A 23,869-nucleotide genomic window follows, 5' to 3' on the forward strand; every position below is an offset into this window, starting at 1 on the left:
TTAGCAGAGTGTGGAAATGAAGTAAATGTGTGTGTAGATATGTGTGTCTGTGAAAGAAAGAGAGAGAAAAATAAAGAAAAACTAAATGCATGTTCTATTATTGTACTTTACTGAGTAAAAGTAATGTTCAGTGACTTTTATGAGTGTGTGTGTGTGTGTGTGTGTGTGTGTGTGTGTGTGTGTGTGTGTGTGTGTGTGTGTGTGTGTATATATTTAAATATATATGCTGTATGTGCAGTGCTGTCTTATTATTATTATTATTAATGAAATATATTTATTGTAATTAGGAAAGCTGTTGTGGCTGCAGTGTGTCTTTGCTCCTGATACTAAGCCAAAGATATGAATTGGAGGCTCTGTGGTGTTTGACTGGCTTGGCTTGGTGTGCATGTTGAGGTTCCCTCTACACTACAGGAAGTGCGACTAATCTTGCGACTAAGCCATTTACCTCACAATCTGAAACATTACCTCGGTTTGAGCATTTGGGATTTGATAAACCAGTAAAGCACAGTAAAATAAAACTGTGGGTAATAAATCAAGGCTTGAGATTTAGGACACAGCCTGTGTGTTGTTGTACTGATCTGCAGCAAAGTGACCTTGTACATAACAGATGTTAGGCTTGACTTGGCCTAAAAAAAAACTAATATTAAACTTAAACGTGCAAACTGTTGCTATTGAAACAGGAACGTAATAAAATATTAACTTCTGTTATGAGAGATTACTCAACACCTTCTGACAACCATGCAACTGTCACCCAATAAACAACCTTGAGAAGACTAAAGGGAGCTCACATTACTCCTCAGCTAATGGAGAACTTCTGCTGCTGTACCATCCTTTCAAACTGTCCAACAGATCACTGGAACACACTCAGCCAACATTACATTTATTAAACGCATTGCTTGCAGGGGATGAGAGATATTATCAAGGACACCTCCCATCCCATCGTTGACTGTTTGTACATTTAACACCACAAATCTCAATTGTTACAACTGTTTTTATTGAATTATTATTTGCACATATTGCCATTTGCAGTTTTGCATCTATTACTCCTAATTCAACCTGCTGTACCATAATACTTATTTGTCTGTTTTGACCAAATTGCCATTTGCACTATGGGTATGCATCATACTGATTACCAGCATCATGTGGAGCAACTACTGTATTACACCATAACTTTTAATTTCCTTGGATTTATGTGCTATTTGCACTACTGGTTGGTGACCATCTACATTTCTTTCTGTCTCTTTACTTGTACTCTGATAGTGTCAATAAAGTTAACCTTACCAAGTTTTCGGCCATCTTGCTCTGCTTAGTGGTTAAGCTGCTGGACTTATGATCAGAAGGTTTTGAGTTCAAATATTAGCACCACCAATCTACCACTACTGCGCCCTTAAGCAGGGTATTTGAACTACAACATTGGATAAGTGGATATATCTATCGAATGACATAATTGTAAAAGACTTACAAATGTTCTTATATTTTACATATATTGTCAATGTCACTGTCAGTGTATGTTGACACTTAATTTCGTTATGAACGCTTATGTGACAAACAGAATTATAGAACTGAGCAAATATGCCTTTGAATTTGGCCGGAAAAATACTCTATAAACTTTGGACTTAAAAAAAGTCATACATGATTTAATTATTTAGAGAAGATGAAAAACAAGCATTTCAAACATTATTTCAGGTTCATGGAGAATGATGGAGCGGGTAATAATATTATGCAGTCAGGATCTGCTTGGTGACAGTGACAGCAGCTTAGCAGGATGGTGGATTTTTATTTAAGTCTAACTAAGCATATCTCTACATTTTCTGTAAAATTATTTAGTAAATCAGTTGTCTAGTGTCCACTTGGCTGTGTTTAATTGCTTTTTCTATTATTATTAATATTATCTACTGCTGGTTTAAAAAACTTTCTTTCAGCTTTTCCCATTAGGGGTCGCCACAGCGGATCATCTGTATTCATGATCCGCATGTTTGATTTGGCATGTTTTTACGCTGGATGCCCTTCCTAATGCAACCCTTCCTATTTATCTGGGCTTGGAAGCGGCCCTAAGAGTGCACTGGCTTGTGCAACCCTAATGGCTGGGGTTGGTTCCCTGACTGGGGATCAAACCTGGGCCGCAGCAGTGAGAGCGCCGCATCCTAACCACTAGACCAAATAATATACCAAATTAACCATCATTCATTTTACTTAGGATTAAACAATCATCTTTGATAATCCACTGTTAATTTGTGTACTCTTAAAAAAAATAATAAATAAGTAAAAGGACCCAATATAATGCAATCGGAGTATAAATGAATGAGTGATAGACCATATAGACTAACGTTAGATTTGTGTGTCCTTTATGAACATACCATTCCAAATCTAGTTCCTATTTGCTGTTATAATAACATTTATTCTTCTGGGAAGACTTTCCACTAGATTTTGGAGTTTGTTTGTGGAATATTTGTGCTCATTCAGCCACCAGGGTTTTAGTAAAGTCTGCCACTGCTGTAGGGTGAGGAGGCCTAGGGTGCAGTCAGTTTTCCAATTCATACCAAATGTGTTCATTAGTGTGGAGGTCGAAGCCCTATCGCTGGCCACTCAAGATCTTCCGGTCCAACTCTTTTAAAACGTATGTTCATGCTGGTTTGGTGCTCTGAGGCATTGTTATTCTGGAAAAGGTTTGGGTCTCCTAGTAAAGAGAAAATTGAATTTGATCACATCCAAAGACATCCAATACAATTGTGGGCCTCCAACTTTGTGGTAACAGTTTGGGGGAAGAACCACATATGGCTGGAAAAATTCCTCTCTACATGGAAGCTCAATTACTTTCTGTTTCTATCCGAGCTGCGTTAAATGCACATCACATCAGTACACTACGCATGTTCATGTGTTGTCTTGTGTTGTCTGTCTGTCTGTTTGGACTGTCTGTACTGTCTGTCTGTCTGTTTTTCATCCGCACTGTTTGCACTAGGTTGCACTCGATCCACTTTATGTAGCTTTGTGTTGTGTTGTGTTGTAGCTCTATGTTGTTTAGTGTAGCACCAGGATTCTGGAGGAACGTTGTCTCGTTTTTACTGTGTACTGTATACCACTGTGTATAGTAGAAATGACAATAAAAGCCTCTTGACTTGACTTGACTTGACTTCATGTTTTGTGAATAGATTTGTTTGATTTCCTTCACATGCCTATTGAGCAGCCTGTACTGATCTCTACGTGTAGCCTAGGCTCTGCAGTATGAGGATAAAAGTGGCAGGGACACAAAATCTCAGTACATCGGCTCCAGGGGGCAACAATGACGTGTATCTAACTGTGGAGCTGCTTCCTATGTCCTCCTGTTCTGGAAGGTTCCTTAGCATGCAGGTTTTTTGGGTTCCTGCCTTTACCAGATGCCTTATTCTTGTTTTAGTATGTATACGCTTGTGCATGTGTATGTGTGTGTGTGTGTGTGTGTGTGTGTGTGTGTGTGTGTGTGTGTGTGTGTGTTGTGTTTAATCACACAGCTGACAAATTTGGAGTGCACTAAAGTAATCTTGCGATACTCAGGACAATAACGCACCTAAATTCCTCCTGCTTGGCAGACGTCTTTTTTTTTAAAACTGCAATAACTTTCACCTGAACATCTTTCTGTGCTCCCTTCACGGCCACCTCTGATTTATGCGCTTCTCAGTAACGCCTTTGACACGATTTGAAATATCGCGGCATCTGCAGGGAGAAGCCGAGCTTAAGGCAGCACCTCGAGTTGTCACACACATACACACACCTGTCACTCACCCCTGTTCCCTATTCCCTGTTCACTATCTTTTATTAGCTTTCTGCCTTTCGAGGCTGCAGGCTTTCCAAATTATTGATTGGATGGGACTTGTCCCTTCTGGTAGTGTCATATTTCCAGATTTGAGACAGTTTATTAGTCACATGTGGGCAAACCTGACTCAAAAGGAAAAAAAAACAATCTTTCTTGAAAACGCCTGTGTTCCATCGTTTTATATTTCACTCATGGTGTAGCTATAGTATATATATACTATAGTCGTAAATATAGTGTTCATAGCAACAGTAAGAATGTGTTATTATTATTATTATTATTATTATTATTATTATTATTATTATTATTTGTACTCTTGAATTTCAAATCGCAGGCTAATATTAATATTAACACACCTTTCTTGTTCTAATACATTGTTAATTCTCTTCTCTTCTCTTCTCTTCTCTTCTCTTCTCTTCTCTTCTCTTCTCTTCTCTTCTCTTCTCTTCTCTTCTCTTCTCTTCTCGTGTCTTGTCTTGTCTTCCCCTTGCAGTTGTAGTTATAAATGGTTAAAGCGCACGTCATTCATTAGTGGTTTAATTATGGGAAGTTTTCAAAAATTGCTGTGGTATATATCAGGATGCCAAATCATGTTTTCTTCCTCACATCTACTTAGGGTATGTTTTCAGAAATGACATGTTGGTTTGGTTAAAAAAAAAGAAAAACTAACACTGTCTGCTCATTTTATTACCTATAAATAATACAACCTGAAACATTTGATACGCTGAAAGGGTTACAATATGATTAGGTGTTCATTTCGGCCATGTTAGTGCACAGAGAATGCGGATTATTACTCAAATTGTCATTCGTCCTCACTGTAGTGTTCCTGTTGCCCCCCAGTGGGCTCTCTTTTAATTTCACCTTGATTGCTTTTCACTTTGTTTTTTTGTTTTTGCACACGCACACGTTCGGGCAATTTATTCCCTCTGTGAAGTGTGGGCACTAATGCAGCAACGTTTCTCCACCCACTCCTGCATTTTTTTTTTTTTGATTCAGGGACTCAAGGGCACATCTCTTGTACCCATAATGTGTATTCCAGAAACGACGCATATGGTACATTTTAGGTTTTACAAAACTGAATCAGAGGTACTTTAGTAGTCCTCAAGGCCTTGTTATGTTTAATACAAGTTATTGATATAATGCTGAGGTTGTTTTATTTAAAGTTTAGAAAGGATATGTGTAGTTTAGATATGGGGTGTACTAATAATACATCTGTTACTCTAGTCATACTAACTAGCATAAAAGCTGTAATGTGAAACTGACTAAGATGGTAGCTAGTTAGATGCAAATATACAGCATTGTATATGTAACAATTCGTTTGAATTTCCTTGATATGTTCCAAAGAATTAACTTTTTTACATGAAAAAAGGAATTCTTCATTTTCTTTTCTTTCTTCACCTAATAGAACTGTACTTCTATATGCACTTTTATCTATTTTGTATATTTATCCTATAAAATCATTTTAAATCATATTTTGTCCAATAAATTAAAATATATATCACACACATACCACACCTCAGTTATACGTATTTCTTACATACATTTTACACTCCCGAGTGACATCTGTGAGCTCAAGGATGGCATTATGCATTTATCCAGAGTGTCTTACAAAAAAAAAAAAAAAAAATATATATATATATATATATATATATATATATATATATATATATATTTAACAATGAGCAGTTGAGGTTTAATGGCCTTGCTCAAGACCTCTGGATTGATGGGATTTGAACTCATGACTTTCCAATCAGAAATGTAATATTTGTGCTACTACTTCCTATCACTCAACAGCACGTCTGAACAATGATGAAGCTTTAATAAATGGACATTCACTGCCACTCAGATGAGGATGGGTTCCCTTTTGAGTCTGGTTCCTTTCAAGGTTTCTTCCTCATACCATCTGAGGGAGGTTTTCCTTGTCCCCATAAGAAGCAAACTTATAGGCACTAAACTTGTACATTCTTTTATAAAATTCATAACCTCTTTATGAAGCTGATTTGAGACAATGTTTATTGTTAAAAGCGTTATACAAATAAAAATGTAATCGTAATGTAACTTCTTATATATGCACTCATCTGAGTGTTGCTATGCAGCCGAGGGCTGCAGCGTAAACATTTATTCTAAAAGATTTCATTTGCTAGCTACATGTGTCATATAAAAGCATGGGTTAGCCTCTGCATCCCAGTCAGTAGCTGTGTTTGTATTGGGGAGCTCTGAATGTTGGGTGGATTTGGAAGTGTACATCCTGACCGAATTGACAGACGCTTGACAGTCAGCACACTGGACCCTTCAGTCCTGATGATGCTTATCGCTTGTTTCATAACTGATTAATGTGAAGTTCCCGAACTGGTGCTTGTGCAGTATCTGATCATACAGTATATAGAATGACATTAGCGATTCTACTAGAAATAATTTGAATGGTCTGTTTGTAGATTCTAATTTGAGTATAATATGTGATATGATGTGTATACCATACACCAGGAGGGAGGTCCATTACTGATGCTTATTTAGAGTGAATGATGGAAGGGGAAAGAGTAAGGGGTGAAAATGTTTGTGTTTTCCAAATAGAGTCAACTAGAGAAATTCATAAGTGAATATCCTCAGGGTGTGCTAGACCTGCAGGCAGGCTGAGAGCACTTACTGAAGCAATTCACACTCACACACTCACCTTTGTGCCCCACACACATACACACACACGCACACACACACACACACACACACACACACACACACACACATACACGCGTTGTGTTGCTCTCTTGCTGACACGTTCTTTCTAGTCAACTCGAGAACCTGCTCATCATGCAGGCTGACAGAAGCCAAGAGTGCACACAAACACGTTATACACACACACACATACAAACACACACACAAACACACGCGCACACACACACACACACACACACATACACACAATATTCAGACATCATTCTGCTGTGGCAGCGGTTTGGATTTGTGAATGGAGCAAGGCTTAGTGTCCTGCATCGACTGCATAATGTATGAGGCAGGCCTCTGAAACACACTGAGACACACACACACACACACACACACACACACACACACACACACACACACACACACACACACACACACACACACACACACACAGCAATCTGTCAGATCTGATTTCAGAGCATTTCAGTCACAGTAAAAGGCAAGCATGCAAAAAAAATTCAACCCTATCAGAAAATGTATCAGAAATGCTTCAGTGCCTCCAACACACCACTCTGATCAAATACAGTTCACTGGAGCCTCATTTGTATAATTCTATCAAACTACAGACTGGAGTGTGGGCTATAGAAATAAAATAACAGTAGTTGCCATTTAATTTATTGAGTGTAACACATTCAAACGTTTTGGTTAAGTCAAAGCAAAGGTACATAAACCATCATATTTATCAGATCACATGAGTTTTAATAATGAATTTATGAAATTTGGTATGCACATGAGAGCTGATATTACTTAATAGATATTTACAATAGGCACTTTGTGATTTCTGACTTTTGCTTTTTTTATTTTTGCAGGAAAAGAAGCCCTTCAGCAACTAGGGAGCCAAATCCAAACTACCAAAGGGAGGAACGTCCATCGCACTATGCTCCAGGACAAGGTGGCATGCCACGATCACCATCCGACTACGGTCGCCCGTATGAGGACGCCCAGTCAGCTCGGGCCTCCTATCGTGCTCGACGTGGTGCATGGCACTCCCAGGAGGAGCCGCACCCTCCTGAGCCAGGCTTGGTACCCGAGCGCGATCTCCATCACCCGGACGAGTGCCACACACGCTACCGGAGTGACCCAAACCTGGCACGGTACCCAGTGAAGCCACAGCCATACGAGGAACAGATGCGAATGCATGCCGAGATGTCCCGTTTCCGCCACGAGCGGCGCCACAGCGACGTCTCACTGGCCTGCACCGAAGCCGAAGAACGGCCCGGTGCCTGGCGTTATGGCCCTGTCCACTCCCACGGCCCTTCCTATGGACACCGGGTCTCTAATCCAGGCCCACGGGACAAGACGGAAAACCTGCTGCGCAATGACTCGCTTAGTTCGGACCAGTCCGAGTCTGTGCGTCCACCACCACCCAGACCTCATAAAAGCAAGCGAGGAGGTAAAGCAAGGCGGGCCTCGCTGAGCAGCTCAGACGAAGAGCTTCCCACCACGCCTGAGTACACCAGTTGCGAGGATGTGGAGATTGAGAGCGAGTCGGTCAGTGAGAAGGGTAAGGTGCTATTTACAACCCACCGATAGACACTTAGCTTCTTCTTTTTCTTTTGAAGTCAGTTTTAGAAGTCTTAAGACCACTAACAATATTACACCATTTATTCAAATCTCGTTGCATATTAGCATAAATAATAGTATGCGGAAAAGCATAGATTCTAATATAATTTTAACCTTTTTAAATGTAATTTTTTAAATAAAGGTTTTTACATGAATTATGAATACTTTAATGACATGTAGCATAATAAACTTCTGTTTCTTTTAATTTCTGTTTCGTATTTAATATTTAAAAAAGAATTTGTAAAAAAAATATTGATTATTAACCTGCCATATCCACAACACTAGCAACTTATAAAACTAGCTACATATTCGCTAATAACAGTTGATTAGTAAAAGCTTGCAAAGAGTTTTTGCTTTCAAATTTGAGCTAGTGAGGTTTTGTAATTCACAACAAATCTATGCTAGCAAGTAAAGGGTAGCATGCGAAGAGAAGATGCTAAATGCTCTTTGTTAGGTGTCACCTATTATTAGCCTTGTTTTCTTTACCAAGTGAAATGATTCTCTGGCTACAGATACTAGATATTGTTACTTCTTGCTTTTGTGTTTATAATAAATGCTACAATTGCCAGAATATAAAAAAAAATCCACATATTATACTTAACTTTTTTTTTGCAGTGGAAAGCTATGATTGGTTTTTTTCCCCTTCAAGACACTTTGAGAGTGTGAGTGTGAAAGCACTTTGGGTGTTCGAGAGGGTGTGAGAGGGTACACTGGAGTGTGTGTGTGTGTGTGTGTGTGTGTGTGTGTGTGTGTGTGTGTGTGTGTGTATGTGTGTGTGTGAGTGTCTGTATATGTGTGTGTGCCCACGTGTATGTGTGTTCTTAAGAAGAAGCACGCATGTATTTCCATTACTATTCTATTACCCTCATGTGTCTTTTACTGTTTCTGTACATATGTTAAGTATATATGGGCAAAAGTATTGGGACACCTGACTTTTCCAGCTATATGTGGTTCTTCTCCAAACTGTAACCACAAAGTTAGAGGCACACAATTATATAGGATGTCTTTGGATGCTGAAGCATTAGATCGAAAAAGACCCAAACCTGTTCCAGCATGACATTGCTCTTGTACACAAAGCCAGCTGCATAAAGATGTGCTTTACATGTGATGGCATGGAAGATCTCGAGGATGAATTGGAACACTGACTGCACCCCAGGCCTCCTCACCCTACATCTGTACCTGACTTTACTAACACCCTTGGGGGAAAAAAGAGCACAAATCTCCACAAACACACTCCAAAATCTACTGAAACATCTTCCCAGAAGAGTGGAGGTTATTATAACAGAAAAAGGGAACCATATGTGAATTGGGAGGATATGAATCTTATGGTCAGGTGTCCACAAACATTTGCCTATACTTTGTGTGTGTGTGTGTGTGTGTGCGTGTGTGTGTGTGTGTGGGTGTGTGTGTGTCTGAGAGTGCGTGATTGCTCCTTCTCCTATGACATGGATTACAGCACCCCGGTTGCTTCTGATCTCATAGTTCAATCTGATTTTAATGGACTGTGTTACATAACTGAGAAAGGAAGAAAAAAAAACCCAGACAGAGGAAAGTAGAGATAGAGAAAAAGAACATAGGAGAGATCACTGTATTCTGCTAATAAAAATTGATTGTTCCTGTGAAGAAGCACCCCAGTGACCATACTATTTCCAGTCAGGCAGTGAGAAAGGCAGCCTGGGGGTCTTTACAGCTCTTAGCAGCGTCATCACATCTGTACATTAATTAAAGTAGGTATATAAGTGGTAATTAAACTTCAGAGGTTAATTACTTCAGTCCTCGCCAGGATTCACCCGCAGACCTCTGAGCAATTAGTGTTATGTTTATGATGATCAGGTTTTCTACATAACTCATACTTTTTAAGGCCTGACAGTTTAAATCGTTAATGTTTATCATTTTTATTTATTTGTAAATTCTGTATGGGTTTTAATGAAAATGTTCTAATAGTTCTGAGTTGGGATAACTTTGCGAAATATGAAGACTGAAAAATGCTTTTATTGCACTACCACGAGTGCAGCTATACTGAATATCAGCGCAGTTGTGATTCGCCATATTGCATGATTGTAAGTGTTGTATTTATTTATTTATTTATTTTTTATTATTATTATTATTTTTTTTTTTTATATATAAACAGTTATACAGAGTAATACAGAGTGACATTTGAGGCCCAAAATTGGCCATATGTTCAGTTCATTTTTTCTCCGTTAGCCAAAATAGATCTCACAGGAGACACACTGGCTTGTTAGCCAGGTCCTGCTGATTTGTCCATTTCTATTAAAGGTGCTTCTGGTTAAATTAGCATCCCTTCTGCCATTTTATCTGACCAGCTTTCATATTTAAATGCAAACATTCCTTGAATGGATTGTCACATGCTTTGGTGTGATTTCTACTCTATTAACATCTCAAGGCAGTTCTCGGGACTGTAGGTGTGTCAGATTAATAGACTGGTCTATAATGTACTGCTTGGGCTGAGCTAGTTAGCAAGCCACGAGATGAGGAGCACCGTGTTAATGTAAACCTAAAGTTTTGCAGCTGAACTTGTAAATGGCATTGGGCTCCACAAAAGTCAAATGAGTTCATGAAGCAGACTAGATGAAATTGTGCAGGACTGAGCAGTGAGACAGACAGAGAGAAAAAGAGAAAGAGGTCTAGTCATCTTTCCTTATATAACTGTTCTGAGCACAAAGAAGACAAGGCAAGCCTACATTATTGATGCCCGAGATTTCCAGGTCTTGGAGGAATTGCAGCTTTCTCTGAAGGTCAGACGGTTTTTTAAGGAAGAGGAGGAAACTTCAGGCTAGATAAGGCTGCCTGTCCTGTCGCGTTTATCAGATTTGAGGGATGAAAGGAGCGATGTTAGAGGAAGAGATCGCAGACATTTGAAAAATCATCGAGTTTTTTGAATAGAGGATTGCACATTCTTTACTGAATAATAAATACGAAAATCTTTTCATATTTTTAGCAGCATACTGTACACTTAGCAAGTAGCAACAAAACAGCACATTGAAGCCATTTGGCTTGTACAATTTGTAATTTAATAAGTAAATGTGCATGGTGTTATGCTGTCCGATTGGCAGGTTTGAGGAATAAAAAAATTCCTATAAATTGAAAAAAAAAAACTTTCATTATAAATTTGAGGAAAACTTTTTTCCTTTCGAAGCTGAAACTTGATTCATTCTCATCTTCGTTACAAGCCATTTCAGCTTAAACTCTTCTACGATTCTGTTTTATAGATTTGAACTTGAGAACAATGAGCATATGGTAAAGCTCAAATTAAATACTGTTGCTTCTTTTTACATCGAAAAAATGATTTCCAATAAAGGGTTTTATTTAGATCAGGGCCTTCGTGTTAAGTCACAGATTTTTACAAGTAAAAAAAATGGCCAAAAATTATAATAAATGAAAAAATAGAATGAAAAAATGTAAATATACTGCTGCATTTTTTTAAGATATGAAATGTGAATAAAATGTAGGTTTTGTTTTGACATTTTTGACGTTTTTGTCTGTGTCCATGTGAGTTTTCTGTGGGGTTCTTTAATTTCTCTCCCAGGAGGACTGTCTCGTAGCAGAAAACCTACTGACTTTTTTTTCTCTTTGTTAAATATCATTGTTACTATGGAAACAACATTTGCATAATATAATAATAAATTCGCCTAGTGTTTTCATAAACTTTAAATTCATAAACCAACAACTTCTGACCAATCAGCTTTGAGAATTTAACAGAGATGAGGTATATTGGAAAATGTTTTGAGTCTGAAAATCACAAATTTAACATCTCGAATAATTTAATGGACAGAAAAATATAAAATTTATACATGATCTCTAAATGTAGCTATACATTACTTTTAAGATTTGGCCTTTGTAAAGTGCAATGAAAAAAGTGTGTCTCAAGGAATACGAGGAACTGTGGGCTGACCACACTAAAAATAAAAAATCCTTTTAATGAGATGTAGTCTTGGTGTGTGACTAAAGAAGCTTTTGGTTTTCCTCCATATTATTCAAGTAGCAAAAAACAGAACACTCTGCAGGAGGAGAAAAAGCGGACTTGCAAAAGCAGACACCGCTCATTAGGACTTTCCAGGCTCCGATTCACGATTTAGGACACAAAGTGCTACATCTGTAGCGGTGTATACTTGTGAGGCAAATCAAGATAAAAAAATGCAGATTCCTATCTTGGAAAATAATTTTTTTTACATTGGACATGCAACACAACTCACAGTATGCTTTTTAAGTGATTTTGTGTTTATAAATACTACATAAGATACAGTAGAAAACAGATATATCCTTTAGTTATATATACACACTATATGGACAAACATTTATGGACACCTGACCATAAGATTTGTATGTGATTTTTCAACATTCCATTGTTGCATAAATATATTCATTGGTATTAAAATATTTAAAACTACTATTTTTATATAAATAACTATTGTAATTCATTTAATTCTTTTTTAAATGTTATAAACATTATACTAATGATTTTAATACTCATTTAGCAACATCACAAGCTGTGGCAAGAATAAATAAAGTAAAGAATCTGTTAAGATTGACTCGAATTAACTTGAAATAATAATAAATAAATACATAAAGAAAAACTACATACAGACATACATACATTCATACTGTACATAAATGGCTACATTAACTAAAATACTATTACAAGTCCTTGCAGACAACTATCATCTAACTAACCTAGTTTGCTGTCTAGATCTGACTTGATTAATAGACAAATTTAGGTGAAATAAAATTTGTAATTAACCCTGGTGATGCGAAGGTTGTTTGTCTTTTGTGTTTCTCAGGAAAACTTTATTGTATGCAGTCACAGTTAAAGTGAGAAAGTGGGACGTCACATTCTTTACTGGAGAAGATACTCAAAATAGACAAGTTGTTATGCAAGGAGTAACTCAGAGGACTGCGGTGTTGTACTAAAATAACGAAGTGCTTCGGGGTGATGTCACACAACCCTGTTGTGTATTATTTGCATATATGTAACAGCAAAGTACAAAATGAACTATCCCATTATTTTCAGTGCAGTTTTTAACCATTAATAGTTAGAATTGCAGGACATCTGCTAGACAAGCTAGTTCTCATGCTAGTTCCTGTTATCGTTTGCATTTTTTGCTACATAGCTTCTCTCTCTCTCTCTCTCTCTCTCTCTCTCTCTCTCTCTCTCTCTCTCTCTCTCTCTCTCTCTCAGCTTGTAATTTTACCAATCACTCTAAAAGCTCGAACTGCTTGGCACTCTCTTGGAAACTTTACTAAAAAACAAGATCGTACAAAGTGCTGACACTCACGATTCCTTTCATAACAACCTCGACTTTACCACATCATTTTTTTTCTTTCTTTTAAACAAATCCTTGTATTATTAGGTGTAGATCTCGTTGGGATTCCTTTAGAACCTCTAGACAGCATTATTATTTACTTGCGGTTTACGTTATTGTCCAGAATAATGCCTGGGCCATACTGATATACAGAAACAAACTTTCTGACCACTCAGATTCAAGCTTTAAACCAAATTGGGGTATAATTTTAGCTATAACATACTGTTTTACTAACAAGACTAAAGTTGTGTCACAAATGACCTACAATACACTATAGTCTTACATTATTCATTACGTGTTTTATACATTTTAGAAGGGTAGCATCATCTCAAATGTTTTTTATGCACACTGTTTTTAGTACAAAATAGAGTAGAATGGGTCAGACGGATGCGATTTGGAAGCAACTTAATATTTATCACTGCTGTCAATATCAAATATTAAGATGCTTCACTAATTGCAAGCTTATTCCTTATTCTAGACCATAGTGTAGCATGGTGTGAGTAGTGCACTTATTCACCTGAAGAAACTAAGACAATGCACTGAACGGAGCTTTGACATCGTTTGTCATAGTAAAAATAAAAACGTGTTATACGTAACAATATTTCTAAAATTCAAACACTAGAACATTTTAGTATTTTTCCTTGCAACTGGCAACCTGATTGGTCAAGAGACAACAAAGGAGGTTGAAAAGCTAAATTTATTCTTACATTTTTTTTTTCTTTTTATCTCTAACCGGTAGACTTTTTGAGTAAGATCTATTGATCAAAGCCAAAAAATACAGTCACTGCTGTACATTTCTCTGCAGTTAACATCATGACAGCCCTAGTCCTAAATTTGAAAAAATTACCATATTTCAGTCAGATTTGGACGCATTTAATCATATTTCTAGGTTGATCTAGGTTCTCTCTAAATTAAAAGCAACTCAATCCATGCCAGCTATTCCTTCACCTTGGAATCTAATGTGTCTACATTTATTTTTATTTTTTTATTTTCACCAAGCATGCCTCCAATTTTGTGTTTGAAATATTGCCATTAAATATTTCCAGCCTGTTTTATTTTAAGGTGACATGTTGACTCGCCCTGTAATATTTCAGTCCCTGCCGCAAGACCCGACATCGACTGTGTTCGGCATTGAAGGAAAGTAGTCCAGCCAAGAGGAAGTCCTGTTATCTGTACTTGTTATCTGTATTTAGATAATAAACATGTTTTGCGTGCTGTCGCCTCACGTTTGACGCCCCGCCACACATAGTAAAAAAACCAGCGTCAATAATTAATGATCCAATTAATAGTTTACACAGGCTTTTTTATTGAGTTGTCAGGGTGATGGAGAGCCTGGAGACGGAAAAACCTCCAAACTGATTCAGCACTTTAGCCTCCCACTGAGAGGGGGCGAGAAAGAGAGGGAAGGAATAAGAAAAAAAAAACCAGACAACAAAGCTACAGATAAGCAATAAAGCAAAAAAATATATATTTTCTCAAATATATGCAAATGAGGTAACATGACAAATAAAAACAATTGGAAGATTCATGTGGCATGTGTGGTCCGATGTTTGTTTATTTCCCCATTAATTCCAGTTAGCATTCAGTTTCCCTCTACTGTTTGACACACTAACTAACTATGGTTGCATCTTATTTTGTGACATGCAATCTCACATCAAACAAGAATAGAGACATTAGGGAGAAGCTTGAAAGGAAACGGTGGAGATTCCTGTGAGTGTATGTAGCTATTACAGATATCTGGTTTAAGATAAGATAAAGATAAACCTTTATTCGTCCCACAGTGGGGAAATTTCTAGTTTTGCTCATCTACCAGAAAAGCTAGCTTGAAGCTAAGCGCAACACGTGTTTTCCCAGTGTTTATCAGTTGCATTTATCAGTTGCTTCAGAAACAAACTATGAGCAGCACAATCTTGTGTGGACCCAGGGTAAGGGCAGAGGACAGAGATGAAATAAAATAAAAGATAATCACACAAGACAAGCTGTAAACAACCATGAACATATAACCTCCAATGAAATATTAGTTCTTGTGATTGTCATGTGTATGTATAAAAGGATGCATGTCTAATAAAACTCAAGAAGCTCAGTTATTCCAAGAGTTTTTTCCCAAAGCGTCTTTTTAATGTTGCCTTTTTGACAGAGTTTCTTGTCTAGAGTTCACAGTGAGGTTTCATCCCAAATGACCAGATCTGCAAATCCAGACTTAGTTATTAAGTTATTAAGCATGAAGTTGAAAAGGTCTAGTTTGAGTTCAGGTCGTTCGCTTTGGGACGGCTGATTTTATTCCTGAAATAGTCTCGAGAGCAAAGCAAATACCAAAGGTTAATGAATGAATGAATGAATAAATGAATGAATGAATGACTGAATAAGTGACACATAAACATAGCTGATTTCCTCTCTAAGGTGAATTAAAGAAATTATTTGGCCTTGTTCAATCGAATCGAACCGAAACGATCTTTCCTCATAATGAAAACTAAAAAGGAAACTTGTTCATTCATCATAGAAGTATAAAAGCAGGTTATTTAGTTTGTACAAATTGTTTTATTTTTATGCAAATTTAAATGTGGAAACATTATACTGTAACAATGAAGGCCTTTATTCGCTGGCTCAGCTGGTAGTCATGATTACATAGGAATATGTGAGGTTTTTGTTAAAGTATTTTACATTATAAAAACAAAAACAAACTTTCGGTGTGTAAGTGTATGCACTTGCACTGTATGGACAAAAATATTGGTACACCTGACTTCTTCACCTTTCTTTTTTTTTTTCGCAAACTGCTATCACAAAATTGGAGGCACACAATTGTATAGATTGTGTTTGGATGTGGTAGCATCTAATTTGACCTTTACTTGAACTAGGATACCCAAATCTGTTCCAGCATTACAATGCTCTTGTGCACAAAGCATGCTTTATGAAGATATGCTTTACATGGATTGGGGTGAAAGATCTTGAGTGGAAGCTCTGACTTTAACTCTGACTTGAAATGGAATGCTGACTGCACCCCAGGCGTCACCTCAACTACATCAGTATGTGACTTTACTAACACCCTTGTGGCTGAATGAGCACAAATCTCAAGAAGCACACTCTACAATCTAGTGGAACATCTTCTTAGAAAAGTGAAGGTTAATATTAGTCTAAATGTAGAATGATCCAGAAGCAAATAAGTATCTTGTGGTAAGGTGGCCACAAACTTTTCTCCATATAGTGTAGGCGCAATGTGATATGTGGCAGAAACGTGAATTCAGAAACTGTTCTAATGCATAATTATAACCAGTTCACAAAACAAGGCTTCACGTTATATACTGAATGATACAATTTTGTATAAAAGAATTAAGGAAACATTATAGTTAAAAAAACCCTAATTAAAGGAAGAGCTGAAAGTAAAAGACTACATTAATAAAACAATTGTCAGACAGGGGTGGAGATAAAGAGGAAGTAGAGAAAAATCTACGCCATTACATGATTTTAATGCGTTTTGCGGAGGCGATGAACCACATGCCACAAAGTGGACATTTAGCAGTGCAGCATTTGACTGAATGGATAAAAATAACCGCTGAATTTTGCTAGTTGTTTTATATACAGGGCCTTAAATCTGGAATACTGCAGCTCAAAATCATACACGCATATTTACAAACATTTATTTAATTAAATAGTTCTAATAAATACTTATTAAAAAGAAAAAGTGAAGGTGTGTTTGTGTGTGTGTGTGTGTGTGTGTGTGTGGGTGTGTGTGTGTTTGAATTATATGCATTTGTGTCATGTCTCTACTAAAAATTAAGCTGTTGGTGTTAACTCCTTGTGCCGTTATTCTCATTTTACCGTTATGTTCTTTAGTTCATCAAATTTATTCTATCCGTCAGCCCAGTAATCAAAATCACTATATTTACCATATCATGTCATTACAAAAATCAATAATTCAGCTCAGTAAGGTCATTTGGAAATGTTTAGAATCACTGTCTCACTTTGTATACAGCTGTAATTGTTTGTTACTTTGGTTACAATTGTTTTGTTGCATTAATTTAAAGCGATGATTAAACTGACAAGCTATTTGTGCACTCGACGGTTTTGTAGGCGCACCTTCCAGCCAATCAGAATAGAGAATTCAGACAGATCCTGGTTTAACAAAATATAAAACTCGACGAAAAAAAAACTTTGAGGGGAAATTAAGAGGTTGCATATCAAACTACTGAAGATCAGACAATCATTTCTGAGATTGATGCAAATAAAATGACTTTCAGTTGCTCTTCACAGAGTTTAAATAACGTTGTGTTGGCTGATTTCCATTTCAGGCTCAAGATTGTATCGATACATATACATTGAGCTAGCTAACTAGGTCCCCAGACGTTATTCGTCACCTTAGCTACAGTGGTAGTTTACCAGGAACCAAATCGCAGGACTGGGCATCACAATTGAGCATGTGGTTGCCTGGATAGCTAATGAATTTATATGATTTGTGGGGAAATGTGATAAAATCTTAGGAGGCATTTAATGTTTTGAGTTGAAAAACGCTGGTGCGTTTCGTTAATTATGTGTGAAGCTTATGAATGTAGAGTTAAAGGTACCTGTGTGTGTGTTTATGTGTCCGTGTGTGTGTGTGCTGAAAGTGTGAATCATGTGTGCCTTTTGTTGCTGTTTTTCTTTTTCCTCACTTCATGCACTGTGCTCTCTGCTGCTGTCCGCTGGTGTGTGTGTTTGTGTGTGTGTGTGTGTGTGTGTTTGTGTGTGTGTGTGGGCACTCACAGGAGATATAGATGGCCACTGGTGGGATCAGGCGACGTGGCATAGCAGCGATACCTCCTCTATGTCACTGGTGAGCCAAGTGGAGCCCAGACCCTCTCCTTCCCTCTTTCTCTCTCTCTCTCTTTCTCTATCTCTCTCTCTCTCTCTCGTCATATCATGATTTCGTTTGGTTTATGTTCACCTCTGCATGTCTTTTTTTTTTTTTTGTCCTTTCCGCATTTCTTTATCCCTCGCCTGTAGGGGACAGTCAAAGGGGAAAAAGAGAAACTATTGAGCAGGCACACATCTTATCAGAGGGCCAAAAGAAAATGGTGCGCTTTTGGGGCCACTCGTTGGAAGAGGATGCCGAGTGGGGCGAGCCGCAGGTTAAAGACTCGGGCGTTGACACATGCAGTAGCACAACGCTAAATGAGGAGCATAGCCATAGCGAGAAGGTACCGGCACCTGTTCCAGCCTGCACACTCTTTCTCTCTGGAAATCTTGAGTTCGTTCTTTTTGTTTTTAGTTCTTTCTTTCTTTTTTTCTTTTTTTTTTTTTTTTTTGCTTGTCTTTTTCTTTGCTTTCTCATCCGGCTTTTAGTTAATTTGATTGATTTCATGAATGCTTCGAGTTTTCATGTGTGTGTCAGTGTGTAATGGTGTTGGATTTGCTTTACTTTGTAGACTATTCCTTATTTTTCCAATTTAATGAAATTTTTTTATTGATTATGTTCTTATAGTATTTAATTATTATTATAATTTTTTTGTCATACCATTTTTTTGGGGGCGGGTGGGTAGGGGGTTGACTCTTTTGCTTGCTTTGTGATTTGTGGCTTTGTAGCTGCAGCTGGTTTGCTAATCGTGCCGTAGTCTACCACGTCCCGAGCTCGAATGTTACAGGAGCATCGCTAACACCTTGTATCTCTAGGTGCATGTCCTCCCAAACCTTCTGTCATTTCCTGTTGTGTTGGTGCCACATGGTAACCTTTCCTGTTCCTGTTCCTCTGCAGTAGCGTGCCTTCCTCACTGCCTACACCCGCACCTACAACCATGATATATCTCTCTGTATACACTCCCTCTAAAAACCCGGCCACCGAAGTGCCAGAAAAGACACTCAAACAAATCTGTGAACAACCTGATGGGCCTGAAAGGAACGGGGTGGGAGATCGTGTTTTTCATTTTTCCCTTTCACTGTCACATACGATTTTTTATTTGCGTACAATTCCCATTGGTGCAACTTCGTGTAATTATTATAATGAATTATTCTTACTATTATTTTATCATTTGGTATATTTTTATGATTTTGTTTCAGGGGTGGGGCTTGTGCTCTCCGTCTCACTCGCTGTGACGTTTTGTGTCCTTGTCTTTGGACTAAAATTTTGTCTTTTTTGTTCGTTTGCTGTATCACTTGTGGTATTTGTGCTTTGTGCTCTTTTTTTTTTTTTGCATGTTTAATCATATGATCACACAAACTCTGGACACGCTCAGTTTCTGTAATGATAGTAATAATGAAAAAGTGATTGATGATTATACAGTTAGCTTTAATGCGATATTTCATTTGACATTGATCATTGAAGGTTTTAATCTTTTTTTTTTTTTTATAATTTTTTTTTTTAAACAGAGCTTATGTGATCACTCAGTGTGCCAAAAGCGAACGCTCCTTCTCCACCCTTACCTTCCTCTTTAGCTGTCATATTAAACTTGATCTAAAGGTCATGCCTTTAAACAGTATATTTATTTTTTTAAACTCTGGCCTTGACCTCGTAGCACCCTGTCACGTGGCAGCCATCCAAAGACGGAGACCGTCTCATCGGCCGCATTTTGCTCAACAAGCGACTCAAGGATGGGAGCGTTCCTCGTGACTCCGGAGCTCTTCTCGGGCTTAAAGTGAGTGAATTCATTAAACCCGGTTGTTTCGTTTTTTGTTTTTTCAACATAAGATTTTTCATTCAAACGAATCATTTGTATGACAACTATACAGTTCTATAGCCACTCAATCAGCTTTAAAATGTATGGAGGAATTCATTTTAATAACCGTTGTATGGAGTCACATGACCTGACACCAGAGATCGAACTTTTTGGATGGACATCCTTTCTGTAAAAGCATATACGAGAATCTTATTTATGCTTAAACATGATTACAGTCCCAGACGGCTCAAAGCTAGACGTTACGTAAAGCAATTTCCATTCAGCAGACTCTGTAATTTCTTTATAAAAACGTTATATAAGATACAAAGAGTATTGGGACTCGTGTTGTTCATTAGTAAACAGGAGATGCAGTAGCATTATTTTTTTCCTTCACTTGAACTAAGAGACCCAAACCTGCTCCAGCATGGCAATGCCCCTGTGCACAAAGCCAGCTCAATAAAAAAAAGGTTTACATTACTCCAATGTTCTGTATTGTTTAAAGATTTATAATCACACTCTTGATGTCACCCAAATGAGGATGGGGTCCTCTTTTGAGTCTGGTTCCTCTCAAGGTTTCTTCCTCATTACCTAATTATCTTTGGTCAGATGTTCACAAACATTTGTCTATATGGTCTGTCTACATGACAGCTCAGTGATTTTTTTCAAAACCTTTTAAAAATCAGTGTTCATTTCTATATATACGTGTGCTTTAATTACATTGATTACATTTAGGTTTTTTTTTTTTTATATTCCTATTTTTGTCCTTTCTGTAATTATGTATTAATGTTTGTATACTTCTTTAATAAAAGGACTTGTTTCACAAAAGTATTCATAAACTATAAATGTATACATTTTAATTAATAAAACAAATTCCTTAACATTAAGAAACAAAAGTCCATGCTGAGGATTTTTCTTTTACATTGTTCATTTTTATTGCCTAGAAAATGGTGTGTGTGTGTGTGTGTGTGTGTGTGTGTGTGTGTGTGTGTGTGTGTGTGTGTGTGTGTGTGTGTGTGTGTGTCTGTTCTGGACAGGTGGTCGGGGGAAAAATGACTGAGTCCGGTAGACTTTGTGCGTTCATCACTAAAGTGAGGAAAGGAAGTTTAGCAGACACGGTCGGACATCTCAGACCAGGTAGGCATCACATTGCACTACAGAAAAGAAATAAGAAGTTTGAATTATGAACAAATAACGAAAGTGATAGTGCTATTAATGTTTCTTTGCATTTTAATATCAAATCTTGAAGCTTAAAACAATAAAAAATAATTCAAATGATCATGTAAAACATTTCTGGCATCTGGTTTATTTCTAAATTCGGTCAATTCTACAATTTCTGAAGCTTGTGTTCTTTTTATTCCGCAGGTGATCAGGTCTTGGAGTGGAACGGGAGAAACTTACAAGGAGCCACATTTAAAGAAGTTTACAATATCATATTTGAATCCAAGCCAGAGCCTCAGGTGGAACTGGTGGTGTCCCGGCCCATCGGGTAAAAAACGTCTACGCTCTGCCCATCTCTTTCATCCCTTTTTCTCTAAAGAACAAAATTATATCATAAAATATTAAATATAATAAATGTAATATTATTACATAATAATATTACATTTTATTATGTAATATTATTATTACATAGGGGGGGTTTGTTAAAGGCCTTGTATAGGGGCCCAGAAGAGTCAGCTTGGTGCCACTGGGATTTGAACTTATGACATTCTATCAGAAATCCAACATCTTAACTAGTGAGCTAAAACTCCACAGGACACGACTTATCATTTGTGCCACACAAGAATTATGTTTAGGGCGTAGACGTCTTTATTCAGAGCGACTTCTAATTACCTCACTTATAAAACTGAGCGGTTGAGGGTTAAGGGCCTTGTTCAGAGGCCCAACAGTGGCAGCTTGGTGGTAATGAGATTTTGGCATTGTTTAAATTATCCCTTTTAACATGATCATTTGCCAACATTGACAATTTAAAGCTGTTTGCTGAGTCAGTTTTGCAGTGCTGACTGCCCGGAAAAACTGTTCATTTTTTATTTGTCATGTTTAAGTACAGGCTGTTTTTATCATAAAATCTGTCTGCTTGAAATCATACAGAGTTAAAGTACCGCAATAGGATTACATTTATTTGAATGCATGTAAATAAATAGTTATCAGAGAGACAGAGTGATAGAAGATAGAGAGCATGTCTGTGTGTAAATTACAAACATCTGTACCAGTTATAATGATCCTAATAATGAAGCGGTCAGTGTTTGCGCCTGGTGCTTTGTTAGCTGATCTTGTTTGGACGAAAAAATAAAAAGTTGATCATGTAATACTTCCTGCAAACGACTCTATGGCACCGATATTGTTGTTAAGGGAATTTTTATATCTTTGCAACCGTGTGCATTTGTTAGGCTTTTATTGCCCATTGTAGATGTTATTTTTAGGATGCTTTAATGTAAAGCCCTTTCCTCTTTTTACAGCTTTAATTTTGCACATGAATAAGCATATTTGTAGTATAGTTTTGCTGATGTTTAGTGCTCAGGAAAAAAAAAACTAACAAAAAAATGGCATTTTTATTGTCATATTTTGCCATATCTGAGAATATTTCCCCACAGACCTGATTGTGGGTACTGTACCTTTTGAAACGATCAGAACTTTGGACACCTTTAGCCTCGCCAAACAAATCTTTAAATAGAAAAAAAAGCAAAAACAAAGCGCTGATGTAGGATCAACTGTTTGTTCCGAAATTCGAAGTGCACAAGATATTTGAAAACAAATAAAACTGATTTCAGAGCATTATTGGTCCAGACTCTAATAGAGACTAATGTGATGCTTAAGACCATTAAAAGCTCATTAAAAGGTCTCTCTCTCTCTCTTTCTCTCTCTCTCTCTCTCTCTCTCTCTCTCTCTCTCTCTCTCTCTCTCTCTCTCTCTCTCTCTCTCTCTCTCTCTCTCTCTCTCACTCTCTCTCTTTCTTTCTTTCTCTTAATGCAGAGATATCCCCAGGATACCAGATAGCACACACACACAACTGGAGTCGAGTGAGTAGCCACCGTGTGGCCTGGTGCAAGCAATGCACATTCTGTCACCTTCCTTAATATCAGAACGTAATATCATGTCATGGTCGTACACCTTTATCGCTTTGTCCGTCTCTGTCCTCTTCCCCTCTTTCCTGCCTTTTTTAAATAATTATTATTATTATTATTATTATTATTAATTTTTATTAAATTCCACCCCAAAGGTTCAAGCTCATTCGAGTCACAGAAGATGGACCGGCCTTCCATATCCATCACATCTCCCATGAGCCCTAGTGTGCTGCGAGATGCACCACAGTACTTATCTGGACAGCTTTCTGTGAGTTCCCACAATGCATGACTTGCTTTTTTTCAAATGGAAAGAACACAGACTGTTGCTTTAACTGCCACTTTTAATATTAAACCTATATTGTTTTAGACTAAGGTCCACATAATTTGGAATAAAACGCTTTGAGACGTGCAGTTAGAGGAAAATTATTGACAATTGGACGGATTATTCCAATAACAGCACGTTCCTGAATTGATTTCTTCTATGTCAAGATTTTTTTTATCCATTCATAGTTACATATAATGTTGTGGAATGTTTGCAATACAGATAAATTAATAGATCAATTCAAAAATTTTAAATATAAAGCTTTCCATGATTAAAGGCCAGAAACGAGGAACATAACCAGGAACAAATCTTAACAGAAAATATCATATCAGCGATTAAATAACACGCGTTTGCAATTAAGACTTAGATTGCATTGTGCAACCCCTTCTAACCATCATGTTATTATACGATTGTTTCCTTTTAAACATTAGCCACACTTTATGAACCAAAAAATTGGGACACCTGACTTTTTC

General features: G+C 37.3%; 1 protein-coding gene across 25 annotated transcripts in view; it reads left to right on the forward strand.

Annotated features, from left to right (window-relative positions):
• The window catches only part of rims2a (regulating synaptic membrane exocytosis 2a), a 183,131-nt gene that overhangs the window by 74,844 nt on the left and 84,418 nt on the right, over positions 1-23,869 (forward strand). For 12 of the 25 annotated variants that reach the window (XM_083529819.1, XM_083529828.1, XM_083529830.1 and 9 more), the window contains 7 exons: positions 7,315-8,009; positions 18,129-18,196; positions 19,872-19,991; positions 21,047-21,146; positions 21,375-21,498; positions 22,983-23,029; positions 23,230-23,342. In XM_083529819.1, coding sequence (XP_083385945.1) covers positions 7,315-8,009; positions 18,129-18,196; positions 19,872-19,991; positions 21,047-21,146; positions 21,375-21,498; positions 22,983-23,029; positions 23,230-23,342 — 1,267 coding nt within the window. Of the gene's footprint in view, positions 1-7,314; positions 8,010-18,128; positions 18,197-18,366; positions 18,561-19,871; positions 19,992-21,046; positions 21,147-21,374; positions 21,499-22,982; positions 23,030-23,229; positions 23,343-23,869 lie in introns of all 25 variants that reach the window. The other 13 variants (XM_083529827.1, XM_083529829.1, XM_083529808.1 and 10 more) reach the window with 2 other exon arrangements.

Source organism: Silurus aristotelis (genome assembly GCF_946808225.1).
Source record: "Silurus aristotelis genome assembly, chromosome: 25".
Taxonomy (NCBI): Eukaryota; Metazoa; Chordata; class Actinopteri; order Siluriformes; family Siluridae; genus Silurus; species Silurus aristotelis.